The following is a 25,143-nucleotide window of genomic DNA, read 5'->3' on the forward strand; positions in this document are numbered from 1 at the left end:
CCAGCCTGAGGCCATTCGAAGCTGTCCACTTTCACACTGCCTTGTGGTCTGTGTTTAATTTCTTCTACAAGAATTTACTGAGCGTCTTCTGGGTGGTAGGTGATGAGGGTGGGAGCTCTGGGGTATTCCAGACTGCGCAGCCGTGGACCCTCTGTCTGCCTATCCCACTCCGCCACCTATCGGGACCTGGGGAAAACTGAACTTGGTGAGTGGTCCTTATTCGCCCTAGCGCTTCCCCCACTTCTGGAGCCCAGCTGAAACAGACTGTCAGTATATTCTGAGAAAAGTTGGTCCATTTTCCCTCTCTGCCTATTATGGGGTTGACCCTGGCTACAGAGCTGAATGAGGTGGACGCTTAACGTGACAGTGGGATAGGTGTTTTATTAGAGATACGCCCAAGGGTGTATCTCTAGGAATACAGAGAAAGGATTCTGGAAGGAAATGCTGCTTTTACGGAGTCTTAAGGCTTAACCGGTGCGTGAGAGGTTGAAGTGGATGACGGAAAAGCCCAGGCAAGCGCGAGGTGCTGTGAAGGGGGCTGGAACATTAAGTAGGGCGTTCAGTTTAGGGTGAATGAGTGTGGTGGTGGGGAGGTGTGATGGGGAGACTGGGCTGGGGAGCCACATCGGGAAACAGCTTGCAGGCTAAGGAATCCTGACTTTATTTTGAAGGCATTTGGAGCCTTTGAAGGATTTTCAAGAAGGGTGCTCTGACCAGCTTTACCTTTTAAGAAAGATCAATCTCGAAAGTTTATGGAAAATTGAGAATGAAGCCAGTTTGCACAGGGTGAGCAAACGAATGGGAGACTTTCAGTTAAACTTCACTTCTTTCTTAAATCCTAATAAAATAGCAATAAGGGGATTTTATAAAGGGGTCCAGGAGAAAGAGAGAGGAGTTAATAGCAAAGCTTTAGATAGAAATCGGAAGGCAGAAGGGTACATGGTAACTGACTTGTCAGTGAAGTGGTAACTAAGCCAGCAGTGAAGAAAGCTTAGAACCAGCCTGATGTACCCTTAAATCGGTGGCACACAGCAGTATATCTGGGCTGTAGGTAGTATTAAAATTAGGAGGATAATTTGAAGTAGTTAGACGCCCCCCCCCCATCCCCTCCTTTACTTCATATATCTTGGACACTACTCATCAGATTGCTGGAAGTTTCTTTGTTGGAGTTGGAAGACAGAGAGTCTTTGGCATGGAGGGCACCTGGGCCCGAGTGTGTTGAAAACAGAGATTAAGTGAAAGTTTAACTAGTGGTAGTTTCTAGAACTCTGGAAACCAGACTTATACCTTCTATGTAAGAGACTAGAAGACTCTCATCGGGAGAATTTGACTATTCAGAGAAAAGACCCAAGCGTAACGTCAGCGGTTCTCCAGGCAGTTAGCCGGTTTGCCCCATAGTGAAACCTATAGTTGATAAGTCCCAACTGTGTCCATAGATCTAATCACCCTCTTAGCCCCTCACCCTTAAAAATGAGCAGACATAAGACAAAGGATTTGATGAAACTTTCTAACATGAAAGGCAGAGGCCAAAATAAACAGGAAGAAACAACAACAGCAAATAACCCCTTAAATAATATAGATTAAAACTTAAGGGGAGTTCCTGTCATGGCTCGGTGGTTAATGAATCTGACTAGGAACCATGAGGTTGCGGGTTCGATCCCTGGCCTTGCTCTGTGGGTTAAGGATCCGGCGTTGCCGTGAGCTGTGGTGTAGGTCACTGATGTGGCATGAATCCTGCGTTGCTATGGCTCTGGTGTAGGCCGGTGGCTACAGGTCCGATTCGACCCCTAGCTTGGGAACCTCCATATGCCGCGAGTGCGGCCCTAGAAAAGACAAAAACAAAAATAAAACAAAACAAAACTTAAGGGAAGGAGCAGAGCCTCCTTGCCTGCCCGCTTGCATCTGTCATAAACATTCTACCTTGATAAATCTATTTCTTGCCTAAGAAAAGCTTGGGGGGGGGGGCATTGACACTCTTAGATAACAGGTACTATAATAAAGGCTTGAATTAAAAAAAAAAGAAAAACACACTTGAGGAGTTCCCACTGTGGTATAGCGGGTTAATGATCTGGCTTGTCTCTGTGGAGGTGCCGGTTCGATTCCCTGCCCAGTGCATTGGGTTAAGGATCTGGCATTACTGCGGCTGTGGCCCAGGTTTGTTGAAGCTAGAGCTTGATTTCATTCCCTGGCCCAGGAATTTCCATAGGCCGAGGGTGTGGTTGAAAAAGGAGAGAACAACAGCAAACCACACTTAAAACCATGAGGGGAGTCCCCGTTGTGCCTCAGTGGGTGAAGAACCCGACTAGTATCGGGTTCGATGCTGGTTTGATCCCTGACCTTGCTCACAGGGGTTAGGATCTGGCATTGCCACAAGCTGTGGTGCAGGTCAAAGATGTGGCTCAGATCTGGTGTTGCTGTGGCTCTCGTGTAGGCCGGCAGCTGCAACTTCGATTTGACCCCCAGCCTGGGAACTTCCATATGCTGCAGGTGCGGCCCTACAAAGAAAGAGAAAACAAACAAACAAACGTGAGGGAAGGAATGAAAAATTGAGTAAAAGGGTTGAAAGAGAAATTGGAGCACGCTCCCAGCAAGTAAAGCAAAAGAAAAGAGATAAGACATATAGGAAAGAGGAGGTGAGAAAATTAGAGAATCAGTCCAGGGGCTTAAATTCTCTAAGAAGAGAACCGAGAAAGGAGAAGAAAGGACTCGTGCTTCCAGATGAAAAGGGCCCATTAAGTGGCCAGCATCAAGGCCCATCATGAAATATCAGAGCCCTAGGCTTAAAGAAAAAGGTCTTTCAGAAGCGTCCAGAGAGAAAACAAAACCACATGCTACAGGTCAGCCACCACAATGGTGCTGGGCCTCTGAATAGTACCTCTCCACCCCGGAAGACAGTGCAGCGGTGTCTGTCTGTGTTGGGGAAAAGTGATTTCCAGTCTGGCATTCTCTACTCCAGCTGTGCTGGGGCGAAGGCCTGCAGTGCAGTGACCCGACACAATAGAACTTAATTTTTTTTCGCAGGTCCAGTGTGCTGCACAGATCACACACAGACCAAGGCTTGCAGTGCAGCTCTGCCATCCTTTAGGGTCTTATGCGCAAAAGTATGGTCTGCCCACCGGCAGCACTGGCATTACCTAGAGGCTTGTTAGAAATGCAGAATCTCAGGCCCCACCACAGAGCCACTGAGTCAGTCTCTGAGTTTGAAGATCCCCAGGCGATCTGTACGCACAGTGAACGGTGAGAAATGCTGCTCGCGGCATTGCCACCTGCAGTGTCAAATCTGGGTTGTGGGGAGTTCCCGTCATGGCTCAGCGGTTAGCCCGACTAGCCTCCAGGAGGATGTGGATTCCATCCCCGGCCTCGCTCAGTGGATTAAGGATCTGGCGTTGCCGTGAGCTGTGGTATAGGTCGAAGATGCAGCTTGGATCTGGTGTTGCTGTGGCTGTGGCGTAGGCCAGCAGCTACGGCTCTGATTGGACCCTTAGCCTGGGAACCTCGATGTGCCATAGATGCGGCCCTAAAAAGACAAAAAAAAAAAAAAAAAAGGCTCCTGGGGAGATTTCTTCAAGGAGGTGAAAAAGATGACATTTTAAAATAAAATGAATTGAGAGGATATGTGGACTTTTGGAGGAGAGTATAGGGCCAATTTAGTGACAGGTTCAGAAAGTAAGCAAATTTAAAAATGACAGTTATTCAGGGAAAACAGTTTTATAAGAAGAGAAGGGTGAGAGTTCCTTTTGTGGTGTGGCAGAAATGAATCTGACTGTTAGTATCCATGAGGATGCAGGTTCGGTCTCTGGTCTTGCTCAGTGGGTTAAGGATCCGGCGTTGCCATGAGCTGTTGTGTAGATCGCAGATGTGGCTAGGATCTTGAGTGGCTGTGGCTGTAGGGTATGTTGGCAGCTGTAGCTCGGGTTCCACCCCTAGCCTGGGCAATTCCATATGCCACAGATGCGGCCCTAAAAATAAAAAAAATTTTTTTAAAAAGGGGTACTCATAATATACTACAGGACAGGCTATGGATAACATTTGCAGTGAATCCTGAATGTTGCTCTAACCTTGATTTGTAGAATTCTCTTGGGGAGTTCCTGTCGTGGTGCGGTGGTTAACGAATCCCACCAGGAACCATGAGGTTTCGGGTTTGATCCCTGGCCTTGCTCAGTGGGTTAAGGATCTGGCATTGCCATGAGCTGTGGTATAGTCGCAGATGCCACTCGGATCCCGCGTTGCTATGGCTGTGGCGGAGGCTGGCGGCTACAGCTCCAATTAGACCCCTAGCCTGGGAACTTCCATATTCTGCAGAAAGCTGCCCTAGAAAAGGCAAAAAGACAAAAAAAAAAAAAAGGAAAAGAAAGAAATCACACCTGAGGACCCTGGACTCTGAAGTTGAGAGCTTTCTCGAAGGGCACCTGTCGCCATCACTTTGAGCAGCAAGACCTTAAGTTTCAGTCCTGCTGGGAGGGATATTGTGCATCTCCAGTCATGCGGTGAGCTGTGGTGTAGGTGTCAGACGTGGCTTGGATCCCTCATTGCTGTGGCTGTGGCTGTGGCTGTGGCCGGTAGCTACAGCTCTGATTAGACCCCTCGCCTGGGAACCTACATATGCCTCGGGATCGGGCCTAGAAAAGGCAAAAAAAAAAAAAAAAGAAAGAAAAAAAGAAAGAATTCTCTTGGGAGTGTGGGATGTGGGGACAGGATGGAGGCGTCCCATGGTGGGGGACGGAAGTGAAAGGGGACTCAGGCTTCATGAACTTATATGGCGGGAAGCCGGTGGACAGTGCTTAAAACAGAAAACCCGAAGTAGCAAAATAAGCATGTCGCTTAGAGATGTGGAGGCAAACAGCAAAAGAAAGCCCTAAAGCAGGTGTAAGTAGTTGCCTCTGGGGAGAAGGAAATTGAGAGGGAAGGGGTTTCCGTTTTATCGCAGTAGCCTTGTAGTCCTATCTGTCGCCTTAAACCATGTGGATATACAACTTTGAACATAAAAATTAAATACTCACGAAAAGAGAGAGAAGCATGAAAGTAGAGAAGCACTTTACTGTGGAAGAGCCCTGAGCGTGGAGGAGTGTTTCCCTTTGCTTCCTTTCCTCTCTCCCTCCCTTTCCCTCCCTCCCTCGCTCCCTTTCTTCAGTTAATGGGAGAGGCTTGCGTGGGTTTATTTACCATGGAGGAAGGACCAGGAGAAGGAGGCAGAGGTTGAGGGGATGGGGGCGGTCTGATGAATCAAGGTCTCAGGGGAGGTGGGAGGGGCGCGATCTGAGCGCAGGTGGAGGGATTCGCTTGGAGCTGGAGAAGGCGGCTTAACCTTGGCCGTGGAGGAGGAGTGGTGTCCATGGCAGTAGCAGGTGGGGATTGCAATCGTTCCCCCCCGCCTGGCCTCCTGTCTGTGAAGGACAGGAGGAGAAGCCACTCTGAACGTGAGGAAGGTTGGAAAACCAGTGAGTTGGATGGGAGCAGGAGAAGGATGTGACCAGGGATTTGGAGGGGGTACGGGGTGCCGAGGGCCTGGCTGAGCTTAGAGGCCGTAAGTTTGTAGTGGCCCAGATCTGTCCCCGGTGCCTAGCATGGTGTGGGCACCTAAGATGTGTTAAAAAAATACTTGTTGAATGGAGTTTCCTTGTGGCTCAGTGGGTGAAGGACTGGACCTAGTGTCCGTGAGGATGTGGGTTCAATCCCTGGCCTCGCTCACTGGGTTAAGCATCTGGTGTAGCTTCATACTGTGGCACAGGCTGCAGCTGTGGCTCCAATTTGACTGCTAGTCCAGGAACTTCCCACATGTGGCAGGTGCGACCCGAAAAAAGAAAAGAGAAACGTTGAATGGATTTGTAACTAGGGCGGTGTGGTTTTTCTCTGGCAGGGCTCGGCGGCCCTGTTCAGGGAAGGGCAGGTGGCAGTTGGACAGCGCCAAGGGTGGAGTTTGAGGGCAGGGTTTGTAGAAAGGAGTAGCTGAAGGTGCTGATGAGAGAGTGTGTGAGATGATGATCTTGACGTTTAGTCTGGAGAGAAAAGGGGGTGTTAAATTGTGAAAAAAACAGAAAGGCCAAGAGCTTCATGACAAAAATCAAGACGCCTAGGAGTTCTAGCTGTGGCCCAGTGGGTTAAAGATCTGGCCTTGCCACAGCCGTGGCGCAGATCACAGCTGGGGCTCAGATTTTGTTGTCGTTGTTTTTTTAGGGCCACACCTGGATGTCCCCAGGGTAGGGGTTGAATTGGAGCTGTCGCCACGGGCCTACGCCACAGCCACAGCCACACCAGATCCAAGCCGCATCTCCGGCCTACACCACAGCTTACGGCAACGCTGGATCCTTAACCCACTGAGGGAGGCCAGGGATTGAACCCGAGTCCTCATGGATGCTAGTCAGATTCATTTCCATTAAGCCACGACAGGAACTCCTGTGGCTCAGATTTGATCCCTGGCCCAGGATCGTCCAGGGGTGTGGCCAAGAATGAAACAAGAAGCCTTTAAAAAAAGTGATTAAAATTGACTATATATTAAATTTTTTTAATTTAAAAAAATTTTTAAATTATGAATTATTAAAAATACTTTGAAACTAGAAATGATTGCACACCATTGTGCATGTACTAAATGCCACTCAGTTGTCCACTTAAAATGGTTCACTTTATATGGGTTATATCTCATTAAAAGGAAAAAATAAATTCAGAAGATAAACTGGGAAAAATATTTGCAAAATATATGACAAAGGGCTAATTTCTTTACTATGTAAAGAGTTTTTAGGGTGCATTAAGAAAAACATCATCCCAATAAATTGGGTTCATCCTCATTCATAATCAAAGAGATGCAGATTAGAACTAGGATCCTACCACATGTCACTTGCTTGATTGGCCGTGATCAAAAAGATGCTCACCCTCTTTGACCCACCAATTCTGCTTTTAGAAATTGACCCTTCAGGGGTTCCCATCGTGGCTCAGTGGTTAGTGAACCCGACTAGCATCAGTGAGGACTGGGGTTCGATCCCTGTCCCCTCTCAGTGGGTTAAGGATCTGGCTTTGCTGTGAGCTGTGATCTAGGTTGCAGATGTGACTTGGCTTGGATTCTGAGTTGCTGTGGCTCTGGCGTAGGCTGGCGGCTACAGCTCCTATTGGACCCCTAGCCTGGGACCTTCCATATGCTGTGGGTGTGGCCCTAAAAAGACCAAAAAAAAAAAAAAAAAAAAGAAAAAAAAAAGAAAAAGAATTGACCCTACAGATATACTTTGCCTGTGCCAGAGAACCTAGTCTCAGGGATACTTGTTGTGATGCTGTTTGAATTAGCAAGAATGGATGTCCTTTGTATTCATTGGTAGAAAACTGGTAAAAAGCAATGGTAGCTAGGCGACGGAAGGCTGTGCACCTCTTTAGAAGAATGAGGTAGATCTCTGTGTATTGGTAAAGGAAACTTCTCCCAGCTCCATCATTAAGGGAAAACAGCAAGGTGTCCAAGAACTACCTACATTTAAGGTAGGGGAAATATATGTCCAAATGCATGTGTCTGACTGTGTCTGAAGAATGTCTTTGGAAGAGTAATAAGGATGTGATGATGGTGTTTGCCTCTGGGAATGAGAAATGGGAGGCTGAGAATCAAGGGCAGGAGGGAGGCTTCTGTTCACTCTCTACTGTTTTTTTTTTTTTTTTTTTTTTGGCCACACCTGTAGCATATGAGAGTTCCGGGCCAGGCCTCGACCGCACCACAGCAGCAACCCAAGCCGCCGCAGTGACCACGTTGGATCCTTAACTCCCTGCACCACAAGAGAACTCCCACTCTCTACTGTTTGGATTTTTTTTCTTTTTTAAAACCGTGTGCACATCTTACTTTCTTCCACACATTAAAAGTGTGAAAAGCTAAAAGAAAGAAGGCATTGTTTCTCAAGTGTGTGTTAATTCAAAATCCTGAGTCATGGATTCTGCCTTGGACCTACCGAATTGGAATCGGGGAAGGTGGAAGCCTGGGACCTTGCGTCTTTATCATGTGCCCCAGAGGATTCTGATTCACTTGGAAGAGTTTGAGATCCCTGCGCCAGGAGCTCAGAGGTCAAGGATGGTCCCGCCACATGGTGAAGACCAAGGCCTGCAGGGGAGGCTGCTGGGTGGAGAGGTGAGTGAGGTCATTGGCATTTTGACAGCATTTAAAGCCTGTGGGTAAATCGTGACTTAATTAGATGTCATGGGCTGTAACAGAGACAGAAGGCCTGTAGGAGCTGCCCCATCTGCCTCACCAGGAACTGCTTTGCCTCCGGCTGTCTGCGTCCCAGTCACTCTGGCCTCTTTCGGTGTCTGAAACGTGCTCCGTTCTTTGCTGCCTTCCCGCGTGCTATTCCTCTTGCCGGGGTGCTGGGACTCCTCATCTGCCCGACGGTCACCACCTCCAGCCTGGGTCAGAATCCCCTAGCTCCTGGCCTTCTGTTTTGGAGCGATAGTGTCATGACTTCATGTTTGCTTTGGTCACTGCCATCCCTATACTACGCCTGGCACATGATAGGGATTTAAATCAGGATTGTTCATGGAGGGAATGAATGAGCCTTAGGAGGAAAAGGGGAGAGGGTGCCCTGCAGGAGTGGAGCCGGTGGTGGGGGTGCGCGTGCCAGCGGAGTAGCGCTCGACTCCTGCCAGCCCAGTCTGGGGCTTCAGCCAAGCCTCTGGGAGTCCCTGATGAACTAGAGGAGCAGCGTAGGACGTAGTGTCTTGGACTTGTCCACAGCAGCACCACTGCCTTCGGCTGCCCAGAGCTTTGGCTTCTGTGTGCAGTCTAAGGACCAGGCTCCTGGGAGGTGTCTGCCAGGTGGCTTCTGCCGCTGAGGCCCGCAGCTGCGGTTCCACCAAGCCCCAGGAATGGACCGCTTGATCGACCAGAAGGAGCAGTGGAAACAAACACTCGGTCACAAGTCACCACGCAGTCATGTGTGTCAGCCGCGACGGGGAAGGGCCTGCCCTGCCCAGTCCCAAGAGCATCCCATCTGCAGGAACGTGAGCTATTACTCCCTCTGTGAATGAATGAGTTTACTTTGTGGCTCTACCACATTGTGCCCTTGAGTTTGGACTGACCACATCAAGTTTCCATGTTTACCGTGGAACTCAGGTACAGCTCAGCCATTCAGGAAACGTGTACTGACAGCCTGGGGGCCTGGTGACATGTGGGGACAGAGAAGGGATGGGGCACAATGGACAGTCGTGGACGAGCACACGAAGTCCTCCTTAAACGTGCCGTAGAAAACACACACACGCGCGTGCCTATTAAAAGGTTTATTTTCTTCTTTAGCCTCAGAAACAAAGTGGCCTTGCCCCCCAGAGGGTCTCATCCTGAAGGAATGGGAGGCAGAGGTGGTGACAGGCAGGGGTGTCGGGGTGAGGTTGAATGTGGGAGCTCGTCCTCCCCCTTTCCCTGCTGTCACGCCTCTCCAGTGGCCCCTCCACAAAACTTAGGTATGAACACAGCGTGCCACCCGCTGCGGGGTTGGGGAAGCCCAGCTGTCGTGGAAAGATTAATGCCCATGTTCCCCAAGAGATGGGTCCAGTGCGTCTCTGGTGGGGAGGGGGAGGCGGGCTGGTCGCGGCAGCCACCCAGGGAGAGGGGAGGGCAGGGGAAGAGAGGCTGGAGCCCCCGGTGCCAGCGGGGTCTCGGTCCTGCCCCTCCCTCTCCCAGCACCATCCACTCCCTTCTGCCAGCCGCCCCCCGCTGCCGCCGCCGCCTAGCAGAACTGGTCTTCGCCGTCCTCGTCCTTCATCCCCTTCAGCCGGAGCCGGGCAAAGTCCTCGAACACGATGTCGTCGTCCGTGGCATAGCTTGGTGTGGAGGGAGGGGGTGAGGCGAGGGCTCCTGACCCTCTTCTCCACCCCCACCCCCCCAGAGACAGAGGCGTTAGAGCAGCAATGGGACTGGAGGTGTTGGCAGGAAGGGACCCGGAAGAGGTGGCCATGGGCAGCTCGCAAGGCTGCCTCATCTCGCTTGGATGCTTCGACCACCCCCCCCCACAAGAGGAAAAAATGGGTAGATGTGAATGTAAGGCATCTCCGACCAAGGGGCGTCAGAGCTGGGGCCGAGGCGTGTCTTACTTGGTATCAAATTCAATGAGGTTGGTGTCCACCGGGACGTCTGTTTCTGGCGCAGCTGAGGGGAGAAGGAAGGAGGGGGGGTGGGTGGGTGCTGAAAGGACCCGCCTTGTCTCCACTGGCCCTGCTTCGGGCCCGCTCTCTGGGGGCTGGGGCGGGTGGCAGGCTCACCTGACTGGGGTCTGGGGAGGGTGATGTGCTCCTGGGGCTTGGGGTGCATGAGAACAAAAGGCAGCTCCACGGAGACATCTCTGAGGGGGGGGAGAGGCGGCATGAAGAGAGGCCCGTGCAGAGCCCCCGACCCCCAGGCTCCCACCCGCAGCACTCACCCGCCTCGAGACACCACCAGCTTCACCTTGACCCTGTAGGACACGAGGATTCCCAGCACCTCCTTGTTGGCACCCTCCTTCACGCTGCGGGGGGGAGGCGGGGGGAGGAGTTGGACCAGAGCCCACGGCCTCCTCGCACCCTAGCCCACCCTGGGGGCCTCCACGGGGATTCTGAGCAGGAATCCCCGGCTCCAGCAGCACGGGCTGTTGCCCTGTAACGTACCCCATCCATCTTCGTCTCGCTCTCTCGGTCACAGCCCACGTCCTTGGGACCCATCAGCCCTGCACTGACCTGCTTTCCCTCAGCCCTCTGACCGCACCTCCTGCTCCCACGCTGGCCTGCCGTGTGTGGTCAGGCACAGGGCGCAGGGCCCGGGGGTGAAATCCGCCCCCACTCTGTGCAACTGTACCTGCTCCAAAGACAGGGGCCCTCTCGCCTGACACCTCTGCAGCCCTGCTGCCTTTGTGTCCTTACTCCAAGTCGCCTCTGGATTTTGCCTTTTCTGGCCACCCTCTGTAAAGTCACCCCCCCCTTGATACCTCCCTTCTCTGCCTGCCTTTTTCTCAACAGCTGGCACTAAACATGCTGTATATTTTGCCATTTATCTGGTTTGCCTGGCCTCCTCCCTGAGAACGTAAGAGATCTTTTGGGTCTGTTCTGCTCCCTGATGGGGCCGTGGCCCCGGGGACAGAGCCTGGCACACGGCTGGCACGGAATGAGTGTCTCCTGTGCTGTAGGACCCCCCCACCCCCACCCCCTTGTCCCCTCACATGGTGCTGGACGCCAGGTTGGTGTCCTCATGCTTGAGCTTCCCGTCCAGGGCGAGACCGCGCTTCTCTCGGTTGTCGCTGAGCAGGGGGGTTATGGTGTACACCTTACAGAACGTGGAACTGGGCGACACCTGGTCACTGGGGCAGGGGGACACGAGAAGGAAACTCTGGGAAGGGCCAGGCGGGCGGAGGGGGTGGCTCCCACCCCCAAGCGGCTTCTGCCCCATCACCGGCCCCTTCTCCCTTTGGCCTTGGGTCACGGGCTCAACCCGCTCCAGAACATGAGCGGCTCAGAGCCCCCAACGGGAGGGAATGTGCTTGGAAGCGGAGACAGCGGGGAAGGACTCCCGCCTTCCTCACACTCCGGGGCCCCTCTTCCCCCCTGACCAGGGGGACCCAGGGCTCTTCTGCTACTCACTCTTGTTCGAGCTGAGCCACGGGGCACTTGTACTGGGCCGTGCTGAAGAGGCAGATGTCCGCGTACTGTCTCACTGTGGGGCGGGGCCAAGCAGCTCTGCATGGAGTGTAGACAGCAGCCCACCCAACTCCAGCCCCCCCCCACCCCCCCCGCAAGGACCCCAGGTCCTGGCCCTTTAGCATCCCTGCCTGAGGACATGTGCCCCCCACCCCCCCATCCTGGGACAGCCTGCATTCCTTGAGCCCCCCGGGGTCTCCAGCCCTGGGGTATGTCCTGTGGCTGAAACTCCCTCCCTTCAGGCAATTTTCCAACCCCCACCTCCTACCAGAGACTTTGATCTTCTTGACAGTCTTGGTGGAGTTGTTGGTGACGTGGACGTTGACATTGAGGGGCTCCCCATGGTAGTACAGCTTTTGGGGGGAAAGTTAATTGATGTCTCTTCACTGGTCCTGTTATTACTGCGCCCCCACCTCCCGCAAACACACACCCAGTGCTGGGCCTCCTCCATCTAAAGCCAAGCCCACCCCTGCAAGGAAGGCAGCCTCCTTTAGAAGCGCCCCTCCCCAGGGTCTGGCCTGCACTGCAGCACCCTGTCGCCCCCCCCACCTCCTTGTCCAGGGACGCCTCGAGGTGCAGGGACCGGTCAGACATGAGGAAGTGGCGTGTGGTTTCAGCTGAAGGCTGGGGGCCGGGTTTCTCGGGGGCAAACTGCACCTTTCGGATCACCAGCCGCACAGAGTTCCTGGGGGCAGGGAGGAGGGGTCAGACAGACTCCAGACGTGGCCGTGGCCGAGTTCTCACCCCTCACTTCTCACCTCCAACCAGGCCTGGGAGCTGGGAGGTTATGGTCAGACCCAAGGGGGGGGGGGTGCTTTCCTCACCTTTTGTGGCTTTTCTCTTCTACCGATTTGGCACAGAAGGCTCGAATCTCAAAGTCCACCCCGCAGGCCTTGAGAGGGGGAGAAAAGGTCACATCTTACACAAGCCCCTGCCGCCACCACCACTCCCTTCCTTCCCGCTGCCTTCGTCTTGGGCAGCCACTCTTGCCCCATCATGCTCTGAGGCGTGCAGGGCCCAGGTCTTCCTCCTCTGTCTCCGCGAGGCCCGGCACCCGGCAGAGGTCGGACCTGGCTGTGCGAGGCGAGCCCCCATACGCCGCTGTGTGCAGGTCATGAGCAGGAGGCAGTGTCCCACATGCGCAGTGACCATTCCTTGCACGTGCCCACTGCTCCCAGGGACATTTTCCTACCCTTAGCCCCACCTGGACTTCTCAGGGCCCATCCCCCCCCAAGTGTGCCCCTAGGACCCTGTTCCTCCCGTACCTTCCCTGTGTCCTCTGGGCCTGGCTGCAGGGTGACGGAGCAGGGCAGGTTCTGGGGTATCTGTGGCGGAGGAAAGGAGAGGCTTCAGTCCTTCCCGAAAGCCCCCCGAAATCTTCCTCCCAATCTCAACTTAAGAGGCTGGAGAAGGACCCCTGGGGATGAGAAAGGACACAGGAAGGGCCCCCTCCACCGGGGGGAGGGGGGAGGAAGGCAGAGAGGCAAGAGCTTCCTGTGTGCAAGGCGACCCTCAAGGACGGGGATCTGGGGTCTCTCCTCCCTGTTTCTTCCAGACCTGCCTGGAGCAGGTGCCTCACCCCCCAAACACAGTCCCAGAGCCCTTGCTCTGCAGGGGGTGTGTGTGGGGGCATCCTCACTGTGAAAAAAAAGGGGTGGGCGTGCTGGCCCAGCTTCCTCAGCAGCCGGTCCTGCAGCCGGGTGGGGGGCCGGGGCGGGTTGGGCATCGGCGGGAAGGCCTGGTAGGTGGCGATGAACAGGTCTTTGCGGAAGGACAAGCCCAGCACATCCAGGTCTTCGCGGCCATAGCGGAAGGCGCAGGTGAGGGTCACAAACACTGGCAAGAGAGGGCGAGGTGGGGCGGTCAGGGGTCCTGAGTGGCAGCTGCTCCCTCCTCGGCAGCATGAAACCTGCCCGCATTCCTACCTCTGGCTTCCGCCCCGGCCCTCCCATCTCCCTGGGGCCCCTGGAGAGGCCAGCCTGTTTCATTTCCCCGCCCTCCTCCCGGCCCTTGGGCCCCTGGACTCGGGGCCAGTACCTTTGCGGTCCTTCAAGTAGTCAGGGTCCACAAGCACCACGCCATCTGGGAAGGGGACACAGGAGCTGAGTCCCTGTCGGGGCCTCTCCTCCATCCCCGGGCCCAGGAGCTTCTTCCCCTCCCGGGGACACGAGGACTTTCTGAGCACACTTACCCACAGGATCCACTTTATCCAGGTGATCTACAAAGTCCCGCTTGCCCAGGTACACAGTGAGCTGAGGATGCAGAGGGGGCACAGGGAAGGTTGGGTAGGAGGGGGGCAGGGCTGCAGAGCCCTCAGAAGTGGCTGCCCTGCCCCTGGCCTTCCCAGGCTGGGGTATCTGGAAGGAGTTTCTCCTGGTTTCCTCCCAGTAGGGCTGGAAGAGGAGAGTGGTGGGGCCTCCCAGACCACCCAACCTGGAGGTTTGTAACAGCTCTCTGATAACTTTTCACACCTCTGCCCACAAGTCGGGTGTTTGTGTGTGTGTATGGGTCCAGGAGGACCAGGCCCTAGGCAGGCAGAGAGCCTCACCGATGCCAAGGACCTCTGGGATACAGGGGCCATAGCCTGGGGCCATGGTATCTGTCCCTAGCCCCCGGGAATGGTGGGTTGGCTCCCAAGAGGGCTCCAGGCTTGGGCTTCTGGCCCTTCCCCCTGGTCTTGCTTAGGGACCCAAGCCTGTCCCCACCCAGCCCTGTGGCTGGCTCAGGCCTCTGCAGCTAGGGGCTTCAGGAGGGAAGGAAGTGGGCGCTTAGCTGTCACAGGAAGTGGGGAGCCGGGGGTTGGGGATCGGCTAGGGGCAGGCCCGGCTTTGGGAGGGTTGGGAGACTCACCTTGCAGTTAGGACTCGACTTCTTGAAGACCCTAACAAAACAGAAAGGGAAACCCCACTGCCTCCCTCAGACTCAGCAGGGACCCTGGTGCCAGGACCTTGTCCCTCCCCAGCCTGAGAAGCAAAGCTCCCCCGAGCTTCTTGCCTGGAGGCCTCTGGGCTTTACCCAGCCCTACCCCCTCCCACTTCTTCCCAGAAGGAAAGGTAGCCAACCACAGGTCCTTCATAGTCCCAGCACGGCGGCAGCCCCTCAAAGCGGGTTCCCATGGCAACCCCCCTAGCTCCACCCTCACTCCTTCCCCTCCTCCCGTGGCCTTGGCCGCTGGGTTGCCACAGGAACCACTTAGGCTCTTCCCAGAGGACCTCCCCGCAGGGGACCTGAATGGGCAGGTTGCAGGAGTGTCTGTGGGAGAGCGAACCCTCCTTCCATCCCTGGTCTCCACCTCTAACAGGAGCTGGAGTCCTTGCAAGAGCAATGGCTCTGGCCTTTGCCTCCGAAAAGGTTCCTCTGATGGGCAGTACCTAAGTGCGACCCCATTTCAGCAGCTTAAAGAGCTTATGTTTTTGAGGGCCCCTCTGAGCTATCATCTCCTTTAGAAAGCAGATCTAGCCTTGGAGCTCCCATCGTGGCTCAGTGGTTAATGAATCCGACTAGGAACCATGAGGTTGTGGGTTTGATCCCTGGCCTTGCTCAGTGGGTTAAGGATCCGGCGTTGCCATGAGCTGTGGTGTAGGTCGCCGATGTGGCTCGGATTCTGCGTTGCTGTGGCTCTGGCGTAGGCCGGTGACTACAGCTCCGATTCGACCCCTAGCCTGGGAACCTCCATGTGCTATAGGAGCAGCCCAAGAAATGGCAAACAAACCAACCAACCAAAAAGCAGATCTAGCCTAGATTCCAGTCAGTCCCCCCAGATTCTGGGGGGATTGCTGTCACACCTTGTTGAGGCTTCACCCGTGGTGGGATAGCGTGTGAGGGCAGTGAGCTGTGTATCATGTCTCCCTAGACAGACTGTGAGCAGCTGAGGCCTTACTGGTTTCGGCAAACCCAGCACAATGGCAGCCATAAGACAAAGATGACGATGCTGGCTAACACTTATTGGAGGGATGGTCCACGCCCAGCACTGTGGCAAAGTGTCTCGTGTTGTGTTATCTCATTCAGTACTCTTAGCAACCCCATGACGGCGGTCCTAATGTTCCTGTTTCACAGGTGAGGAAACTGAGGCGTAGGAGAGGTCGAGTATTTTGCCTAAGGTCACAGAGAATATAAACGGTGGAATTCAGGTACGAGCAGAGGCAGGCTGGCTCCCAGTCGATGCTCCCATCACTAAACCATTATCCTGTCCTCCCTCTGTAACTGCCATTATGTCTGTTGGAGGGAAGGGGATTTGTTTTCCAGCTGCTGAAACAAATCTAAGCCTGGACTCCAGCCACTGCTGGGAGGGCAGGGAGGTACCTGGCAACCCCTGTGCCCGGGCCACTTGTGGGCCTGTTCCTTGCCGATCCACCTTCCTCCTCCCAGCCCACTCTGCCTCTGCAGTGATGCCTGGGAAGGGTCCCCAGGGCCTAAAAATTGAAATCCTGCCAAGTGGCCCATCCCTCTTTCCAGTTCCACCACCCCAGTTTCTGCTGTAACAACTTCCCATGCCCCTTCTTCCCAGAAGGCCATCTATCTAAAGACCATAAGGCAAAAGGGATGGAGGCTCTCCATAAAGGAGAGCAAACACTGGTATGGTGGCAGCTAGGATAAGCACCCCATCTCTTGTCCCCACGCGAGGGCTGTACTGCAATGGCACCATCCAGCTCTCCCTCCCCTTTGCTTCTGGTTTTCCTCTTTAGCCCAGTGTTTTCTTCCAATTAGGAGTCCTGGCAGAGGGTGGTGACAGCCACAATCCGTTGGACAACTGGAGTGTGGCTGTGGGGTAAATGCCTTGAAGCAGCTGCAGGGCACCTGACCTTTGGAGCCGAACCCAGCCAGCCTCCTGCCACGCTGAGGAAGAACAGCGTTTGTACACTGAGGTTGACCAAGAAGGTAGAGTGTGGGTGACCAGAGATGCCCCCCGGTGGTGGTGGGGAGCCGAAGCAGATGCCCCCTCACACTTCCTACTATTCTCTCCATTTCCTGTGGCCCAGAATTTGATGGGGGTGGGAGGAATTGTGCCAAGTCAGCAGTCCCCCTTTGGTCCCATCCTTCCCCCTCCCTGAACCACATAACGGAAATCTGGGGCCTCCCTCAAGTCAGCAACTTCCCCTTTCTCTGTGTTTAACCCCTAATCCAGGACGCCAATCGGCCCTCTGATCATCTCTCCAGGATCAGTCGACTTGGTGCTCAGAGATCTATGTTTTCCTACTCTATGGGTGGGGAATGGTGGGGCTGATAGGGTGTTTTGCAGAATAAGTGACAGCTCAGAACCAGGCCACCATTCCTGTTCCTCTCTGAATAGAAGCCAAGAGCCCCAATCTTTTTCCTCTTTTGCTCCTGCTCCCCAGGGACTCAGGCATTCACCCCCTGCCCCCTTGGGGGTGTTGGGTCACAACAGGAAGTGGATTTTGCTAGAGACCAAAAAAGAGAACTGGAGGTGTCAGTGGAGGGAAGGAGCCTCGATTGCACAGAAAACATCCGGGGAGTGGATGGCGTGCCCAGGGCAGACACTGCCTCCCCTCACCCCCAGGAAGAGGGGTAAGGCTCAGATCGGGGAGGGTCGCCAGGCACTTTGCTGCCCCAAGATGAAGCTGTTGCTCCTAGCAACCCAGGGGAAGGCAGAAGTTTGTAAGCGGAGCCACCCGGCCCTTGGGACAGGTTGGGGGAGCCCGACTGCTTGGAGGGTAGTGGACAGGAGGCTCTCCAGTGGCTCAGCACGAGTCTAAGGGGATCCCCCTCCTGGCATCCAGCCTGCCCATACCAGTCCCCTTGGGGCCGGCCACCTGCTCCTTCCTCCGCCCCTGCATCGCTGCCTGCATCGGAGAAGCCAGTCGTCCAGCCCCCACATCCCTTCGAGAACCCAGATACGGGTTTCCCGATCCCCTCAGAGATCCCCTTGCAGGGTCTGTGGCATGCGTTGCCCTCATTATCCTCGAGGACCTAGGCGTGCGGCCCCGGATGGCTGCCCCCTAGGGACCCAGGCGTCCGGCCCCTGAATTTTCTCCCCGGTGTCCTTGTCTGGGAACCGTCCCAGTACCCGTCTGGAGCCGCCACCCACGTCCCGCCGCGTAGCCCCACCTCTCTTACCTGGTCCCCGGTTTCTCCCCCATGGTGCGCGCGCCCGCCGCCCGCCCGGTTCGCGGCTCGCTCGCAGCCTCCGAGCCCGCTGCCAGGTCCCTGCTCCTCCCCGCGCCACTGCGCACGCGCGCCCCCGCTCTTTCTCCACTCCCCTCTCCCCTCCTTCCCGCCCCCCCCGTCGGATCCTGGGGAGCCTAGGCCAAATGCGTCAGCCCGGATCGCGCGCGCCCCGGCACTGCCCGCCCTCTCCTCACAGGCACTCGCTGTGATTGGCTCCTCCAGCCGCCCTCCGCCCCCCATCTCCACCCCGGCCGAGGGACCCCCCCTCCCCGGCGCGCGCGGTCCCCGCACTCTGCTCTTCCCGCCCATCTCTCCACCCCTCCGCGCCCGCTTAGGCACTGATTGGGTCCCCTCAAACGAAGGCGCCCGCCTTCAGGAAATAAGAGCCTCTGATTGGCTTTATCCATTCCGGACCCTGCAGGGGTCCCCGCCCCTTTGTTTGCTTTCTCAGCGACGGCGGAGGCGAAGGGGGTGGTGGGGGCGGTGGATGAGCTCTAGCAGTCTGGCAGGGAGGATGAGGGGATCCACACGTGGGCGAGAGGTTCCAGTTGCGTGATGCTCGCTTATTGCGCGCCGCTCGCCCGCTCACCCTAGAGCTTGTTTCCTTCTTTGGCCCGCCCTCCTGTTTCCTTAGCGTGATGTGTCAGCTCCCCCTAGTGTCGGTATTTGATCTTCGCAGGGCTACTTTCCTACCTTTTTCCACCCATTCATCAAAGCGAACAAGCGAACATCCATTCACGCACGCTTGCATCTATTTCATCTATCTATGCCCATTTTGCGCTAATCACTAAGCTAGGCGATGGGGACCCAGAAATGAATTAACATGGCCCCTGCCTTCCTCGTATGGTTGAGGAGACACATAAACAGGTACTATGATCCCAGGAATGCTTTACTAGAGATATGACTCAGAAGACAAAGCGACTCTCAGCCCTTTCCTGGGGGAGGAATGGAGGGAGGGCAGGCTGTCCAGAGGAGGGGGCATTTGAGGATAATCTTCCTGAAGGGTGGGCGGAAATTGAGAAAGGGTATTCTGAAGAGAGAGAAAGGCGAGGCACATCCTGTTTTGAGGTTTTTGTAGGGTGAGAGGGCAGGGGTGATAAGACTGGGTTGGATGAGTGGAACAGAGTGTGAAGGGTTTTGTAGAGCAGGCAATGGGGGGGCGCCTCTCCTGGAGGAGGGCGGGTCGATCCAGTAGTGGGTTTTGTTTTTGTTTTTTTTTTTTGTCTTTTGTCTTTTTGTTGTTGTTGTTGTTGCTATTTCTTGGGCCGCTCCTGCGGCATATGGAGGTTCCTAGGCTAGGGGTTGAATCGGAGCTGCAGCCACCGGCCTACGCCAGAGCCACAGCAACGCAGAATCCGAGCCGCGTCTGCAACCTACACCACAGCTCACGGCAAAGCCGGATCGTGAACCCACTGAGCAAGGGCAGGGACCGAAACCGCAACCTCATGGCTCCTAGTCGGATTCGTTAACCACTGCGCCACGACGGGAACTCCTGTTGTGTTTTTTTTTTTTTTTTTTTTTTTAAGCCAAGGAGTGGTATAAGATTGCTCCTATAGGAAGATAATCCTGCGCGGTGTGGAGGTTGGAGACAGAGAGGCAAGACTGCTGTAGACTAAACCCAGTCAAGGGGAGATGATGAACAGCAGAGTGGAAGGGAGAAGGGGGAGCCAGGCTGAAGAGTCATTTCTAGGGCAAAATTGAGCAGACTTGGGGAGAATGATGGATGATGGACATCCTTGGACGTAAGGAGCTAAAACATCCACCTTTGTCCATCTCTTTTCCCATACTCCCCTATCTTCCCCAAATGAACGAACATCGCTCTTCTCCCTCCACTTTTCTGTGCAACAAAGTTATATGCACAACAAAACAGTTTCTGAGATCATCTTTAGGGTTTAAATACAGGCCTTACCGACTGCTACTTCCCCACTCCCGGTTCCATCACCATCTTCTAAGCTCAGTCTTCATGTCCTTGAAACTTCAGTTCATATGTTTCTTTATTTCATTTTTGTCTTTTTTAAGGCTGCACCCCTGGCATATGGAAGTTCCCAAGCTAGGGATGGAATAGGAGCAGTACCTCCAGCCTATACCACAGCCACAGCAACGCCAGATCCTTAACCCACTGAGTGAGGCCAGGGATCGAACCTGGATCCTCAAGGATACTAGTTGGGTTCTTAATCCGCTGAGCCACAACAGGAACTCCCCAAATAAATTGTAAGTGGTTTAAGATCTAAATGCACAGAATAAAACTAGGAAAGTATTAGGAGAAAGCATAGAAGAGTATTTCTAATCTTGGAAGTTAGGGAAAGGCTCCCAAGATACCAAACTCCAGGGCTTGAAATAACAGGTAACACTTTACAGGTAGTATCTACCATGTGCCAAACATTGTCCCAAGAATTTAAAAAATATTAACTCGGAGTTCCCATTGTGGCTCAGAAGATACAAATCCCACTAGGAACCATGAGGTTGCGGGTTCAATCCCTGACCTCGCTCAGTGGGTTAAGGATCTGGCATTGCCATGAGCTGTGGTGTAGGTTGCAGACAAGGCTCGGATCTGGCATTGCTGTGGCTGTGGTGTAGGCCGGCAGCTGTAGCTTCAATTCGACCCCTAGCCTGGGAACTTCCATATGCCCTGGGTGTGGCCCTAAAAAGATAAAAGACCAAAAAAAAAAAAATTTAACTTATTTAATCTTAACAACCCTATAAGTTAAGTTTCTATGATAGCCCCATTTCATAGATAAAGAAATGGAGGCAGAGTTAAGTAACTTGCAAGTTCATACAACCAGCAAGAGGCAAAGCTGGCATTTGAACCCAGCAGTCTAGCTCCTGAATCTGTACCCTTGATCACAATACCTTAGTTTAAAGAGACTAAGAGGAGTTCCCGCCGTGGCTCAGTGGTTAACTAATCCGACTAGGAACCATGAGGTTGCGGGTTTGATCCCTGACCTCTCTCAGTGGGTTAAGGATCTGGTATTGCTGTGAGTTGTGGTGTAGGTCGTAGACGCAGCTTGGATCCCACATTGCTGTGGCTCTGGCATAAGCCAGCAGCTGTAGCTTCTATTCGATCCCTAGCCTGGGAAACTCCATATGCCGCAGGAGCAGCCCCAGAAAAGGCAAAAAGACAAAATAAATAAATAAAGAGACTAAGAGATTAAAATATCACAAAATAGAAAGGCAAATTGGAAAGAAAACCCTTGCAAACTTGCAACACATATAACAATCAAGAATAAATTCCCACATCTATAATGACTTCCTATAAATTTATAAGATAAACAACCCAATAGAAAAATGGGTGACAGATACGAAAAGATAATAAAGAGAAATACAAATGTCTAATAAACATATGAAAAGCTACTCCATTTCACAGATGATCAGGGAAAGAATTGCAAGGAGATATTCTTTTTCATCATTCGGTTGACAAAATTAAAAAGTCTAGTTTTGCGCACTCACAGACATGGAGACCAAACTTGTGGTTACTAAGGCGGAGGTGGGAGGGGGTGGGATGGACGGGGAGTTTGGGGTTAGTAGACGCAAACTCTTACATTTAGAGTGGATAAGCAATGCGGTCCTACTGTACAGCACAGGGAACTATATCCAATTTCTTGGGGTAGAACATGATGGAAGGTAATATGAGAAAAAGAATGTGTGTGTGTATATATATGTGTGTGTGTGTATAACTGGGTCACTTTGCTGTATAGCAGAAATTGACACAGCATTGTAAATCAACTACACCGAAATTAAAAAAAATAAATAAAAGGGAAAAATAAGTAGTTTGGGATGATACATAAATTATAGAGTACTATTCTATAATTTGGCAGGGGTGCTAACTGTTGCAGCCTTTCTAGAGGGCAATTTGCTTAGTTCTTGTCAAAATTAAACATAGGCATTTTTTGAGTTCCCATTGTGGCTCAATGGGTTAAGAACCTGACCAGTAACTGTGAGGTTGCAGGTTCAATCCCTGGCCTCGCTCATTGGGTTAAGGATCCGGTGTTGCCGTGAGCTGTGGTATAGGTTGCAGGCGCAGCTCGGATCCTTGTTGCTGTGGCTGTGGTGTAGGCCAGCGACTACAGCTCCAATTTGACCCCTAGCCTGGGAACATCCATATGTCAAGGGTATGGCCCTAAAAAGACAACAAAAAAAGGCATTTTCTTTTCTTTTCTTTTCTTTTTTTTCCTTTTCCACTACTCCCATGGCATATGGAATTTCCCTGGGCCAGGGATTGAATCTGAGCCACCACAGAGACAAACTTGGGATCCTTAACCTACTGCACCACATCAGGAACTCCAAAATAGGCAGTTTCTTTCTTTTTTTTTTTTTTTTTTGTCTTTTTGCTATTTCTTGGGCCACTCCCGCGGCATATGGAGGTTCCCAGGCTAGGGGTCTAATCGGAGCTGTAGCCTCCAGACGACGCCAGAGCCACAGCAACGTGGGATCTGAGCCGCGTCTGCAACCTACACCACAGCTCACGGCAACGCCGGATCATTAACCCACTGAGCAAGGGCAGGGACCGAACCCGCAACCTCATGGTTCCTAGTCGGATTCGTTAACCACTGCGCCACGACGGGAACTCCAAAATAGGCATTTTCTTTCATCCAACACACATTAATTTATTCATCCAACAAATATTTATTGAGCCCTTTTTATGTGCCAGGCACTGTTCTAGGTAATGAGAATGAAATGGTGGAGATGAGGGAATTCCCTGGTGGCTGAACGGGTTAAGGATCTGGCATTGTTGGAGTTCCTGTTGTGGCTCAGTGGTTAACAAATCTGATTAGGAACCATGAGGTTGCAGGTTCAATCCCTGGCCTTGCTCACTGGGTTTAAGGATCCCGTGTTGCTGTGAGCTGCAGTATAGCTCGAAGATGTGTCTGGGATCTGGCGTTGCTGTGGCTGTGGTGTAGGCCAGGGGCCACAGCTCCCATTTGATCCCTAGCCTGGAAACCTCCATATGCCATGGGTGCGGCCCTAAAAAAAGACACACACACACACACAAAATCCAACTGCAGCAGCTGAGGTTGCTGTGGAGGTACAGGTTCGATCCCCTGCCCAGCACAGTGAATTAAAGGATCTGACGTTGCCACAGCTGTGGCTCAGATTAAATCCCTGGCCCGGGAACTTTCATATGCTGTGGGTGAGGCCATACAAGAAAAGAGAAAAAAAGGAGCCTATTCTGGGAAGGGGAGAATTGGGGAAGAGTGGGGAATAGTACATATACACTACTGTATAAAACAGATGATTAATGAGGACCTACTGTAGAGCAGAAGGAAAATCTACTCAATAGTTTGTAATAACCTATATGGGAAAAAAGAATGGATTTATTTATTTATTTATTTTTGTCTTTTTAGGGCTGTACCCGAGGCATATGGAGGTTCCCAAGCCTGGGGTCAAATCAAAGCTGTAGCTGCTAGCCTACATAGCAACAGCCATAGCAATGCCAGATCCGAGCTGCAGCTGTGACCTACACCACAGCTCAAGGCAACATGGGATCCTTAACCCACTGAGCAAGGCCAGGGATCGAACCTGCGTCGTCATGGAGACTAGCCAGATTTGTTTCCACTGAGCCACGATGGGAACTCCTGGGTGGATACATTTATATGTATGCCTTATTCACTTATGCTATACACCTGAAACTAATAGAACTTTGTAAATACTATAAATTTTAAAAATTTTATACTCCGATAAAGCAAAGTTTCTCTAGGGAAAAGCACTGCCACAGGAATGGGATGGCTGGAGAGTAGAAAGTTAGGCTAGTTTGGCTCAAAGTTAGGGAAAGAGGCTGGGTAACTCAGGTGCTGAGGTTAGAGAGATGGGTATAGGTCTGATGAAGTAGGCCAAGGTGAAAGCAATGGGATTTCATTCACAGGATGTTTGGAAGTCATTGGAGAACTTTAAGCAGAGAGTGAGAACTTAATTAGGTTTGAAAAGACCAGTCTGGTTGCTGTGTGGAGAAGGCCAGTAGGAGAACAAGGTGAGCAGTGAGGAGGCCACTGGCAGGAGGCTAGTGTTCAAGAGGCCAGGTGAGAGACAATGGTGATTTGGCTCAGCGTGGCACTGGAGATAAATAGAGAAAAATGAACCCTATTGGGTTAGTGTATTTTGGAGGCAGAATACCAGGACTTGAAGAAGGATCAGAGTACAACAAGAGAGATGACCCTTGGATTCGAATCTTGGATTTGGATTTTATTAGATTCAAAAGATTATGTCTGTGCACAAAAAAACGCACAGCGCTGTTAGGGTGGTCACTGAAGTGTTTTGGGAGAAACTGGAGCATCGGTAAATACTTAGCAATGAAATTGGGAACTCATTGTACCATGCTGCTTAAAAAACAGCGTAAAGTTGCCCAAAACATATACTGAGTGAAAAAAGCACACCCCGCTCTTGCAGAATAAACTATGTATTTTCGTATCTGTGTGTAGACAAATACTAGGAAAGTATACACAGTACTGGAGAAAGGGGAGGGGGGGTTTCTCTTTGTATTTTATGCTTTCTTTACTGTTTGAATTTTTTGCAAGGCGCATGTATTGTATCTTTTCTGTGGTTGTAAATGTAGTTAAAAACGTTTAAGATTTCACACAAGAAGACCAGTTCCTCAGGTATCAGTGCGGCCTAGGTTGAAAGGGTCCAGAGACGCCGCTACTTGAAAGGCTAGCTTTCGATTCCGGCGCCTTTAGTCCTGACCACGTGCTCTCTAAGCGCCGCTGGCCCGCCCCCGGCCCGCCCCCGGCCCACCCTCGACCCTGCCCATCCGCCAGGCACACCTGGGGAGCCACACACCCGCCGCGGGGGCGCCTGGGTCTCTCCACGCCGCGCATGCTCCTTTCCAGTCCGAACGCGCAGTCCAACCGCCGTGCACGCAACGCGCAAGACCACGGCCCCCTCCTCACGCCCCTTCCCCTCGAGGCGTGCGTCGCGGTGTGTTTGCGTCATCGCGCCACGCCACCACTACAGTCCGGGTGAAGATGGCGGCGGCGGTTCTCAGCGGACCCTCTGCGGGCTCCGCGGCCGGGGTTCCCGGCGGGACCGGGGGTCTCTCGGCGGTGGTCTCGGTCCCGCGTCTTCGCCTGCTGCTGCTGGATAGCGTGTCGGGGTTGCTGCAGCCGCGAGCGGGATCCACCGTTGCCCCCGTGCATCCCCCAGCCCCCTCGGCCCCACACTTGCCGGGGCTCATGTGCCTATTGCGGCTACATGGGACGGTGGGCGGGGCCCCGGTGAGTCTGTGGCCCTCTGGCCGGCGGTCGGGTTGGAAGGTTGGCGCAGCTTTTGTGCGCAGGGGTCTTGGTGCTTTGCAGCTGCAGTGGGGAGGTGTAGGGAAGGAGAACTGGGGGCAGAAAGTGGATCCAGACATTAGTCTGGACGAGATTCACCCATTTTTCTTTATCAGCCACGAATGGAAGAAATTTA

At 53.1% G+C, this 25,143-nt stretch overlaps 2 protein-coding genes across 15 annotated transcripts in view; one reads left to right on the forward strand and one right to left on the reverse strand.

Annotated features, from left to right (window-relative positions):
* PELP1 (proline, glutamate and leucine rich protein 1) overlaps positions 1-25,143 on the forward strand; it is a 64,728-nt gene that overhangs the window by 816 nt on the left and 38,769 nt on the right. Inside the window, exon 1 of one of the 4 annotated variants that reach the window (XM_084985853.1) lies at positions 27-205. The exons of 2 other annotated variants lie outside the window; for them this stretch is intronic. Coding sequence is in view for 1 of the 2 variants with exons in the window: in XM_021067790.2 (XP_020923449.2) it covers positions 24,702-24,950 (249 nt within the window). In the remaining variant the exon portion in view is untranslated. Of the gene's footprint in view, positions 1-26; positions 206-24,688; positions 24,951-25,143 lie in introns of those variants that run through there. One more of the 4 variants, XM_021067790.2, reaches the window with a different exon arrangement.
* Positions 9,223-18,068, reverse strand: ARRB2 (arrestin beta 2). 11 transcript variants are annotated; one of them, XM_084985906.1, is made up of 15 exons: positions 17,695-18,068; positions 14,470-14,526; positions 13,811-13,871; positions 13,657-13,701; positions 13,259-13,455; positions 12,885-12,944; positions 12,444-12,511; positions 12,169-12,304; positions 11,888-11,972; positions 11,563-11,635; positions 11,145-11,282; positions 10,400-10,457; positions 10,216-10,295; positions 10,048-10,102; positions 9,223-9,777 (listed from the first exon to the last, which is right to left on the reverse strand). In XM_084985906.1, exons 1-14 carry the CDS (start codon positions 18,052-18,054, stop codon positions 10,060-10,062), a joined length of 1,461 nt encoding a protein of 486 aa, XP_084842032.1. In that variant the 5' UTR covers positions 18,055-18,068; the 3' UTR covers positions 9,223-9,777; positions 10,048-10,059. The 11 variants fall into 11 exon arrangements, with proteins under 11 accessions (XP_084842032.1, XP_084842031.1, XP_020923457.2 ...); XM_084985905.1 differs by having other exon boundaries at positions 10,048-10,138; XM_021067798.2 differs by having other exon boundaries at positions 10,374-10,457.

Source organism: Sus scrofa, chromosome 12 (genome assembly GCF_054392235.1).
Source record: "Sus scrofa isolate SSC_HxYL_T2T_F1_AM1 chromosome 12, Sscrofa_HxYL_maternal_Yorkshire_Landrace_v2.0, whole genome shotgun sequence".
NCBI lineage: Eukaryota > Metazoa > Chordata > Mammalia > Artiodactyla > Suidae > Sus > Sus scrofa.

Bases quoted from the DNA above. Each gene is read 5' to 3' on its own strand.
- ARRB2 (XM_084985904.1), bottom strand. From the start codon at position 18,054: ATGGGCGGGAAGAGCAGAGTGCGGGGACCGCGCGCGCCGGGGAGGGGG. The intron at 14,527-17,694 runs GTAAGAGAGGTG...TGAGGGAGGCAG, and splicing joins GGGGAGAAACCGGGGACCAG to TGGGGTTTCCCTTTCTGTTT. The intron at 11,283-11,562 runs GTGAGTAGCAGA...CCCCTGCCCCAG, and splicing joins GTGGCTCAGCTCGAACAAGA to TGACCAGGTGTCGCCCAGTT.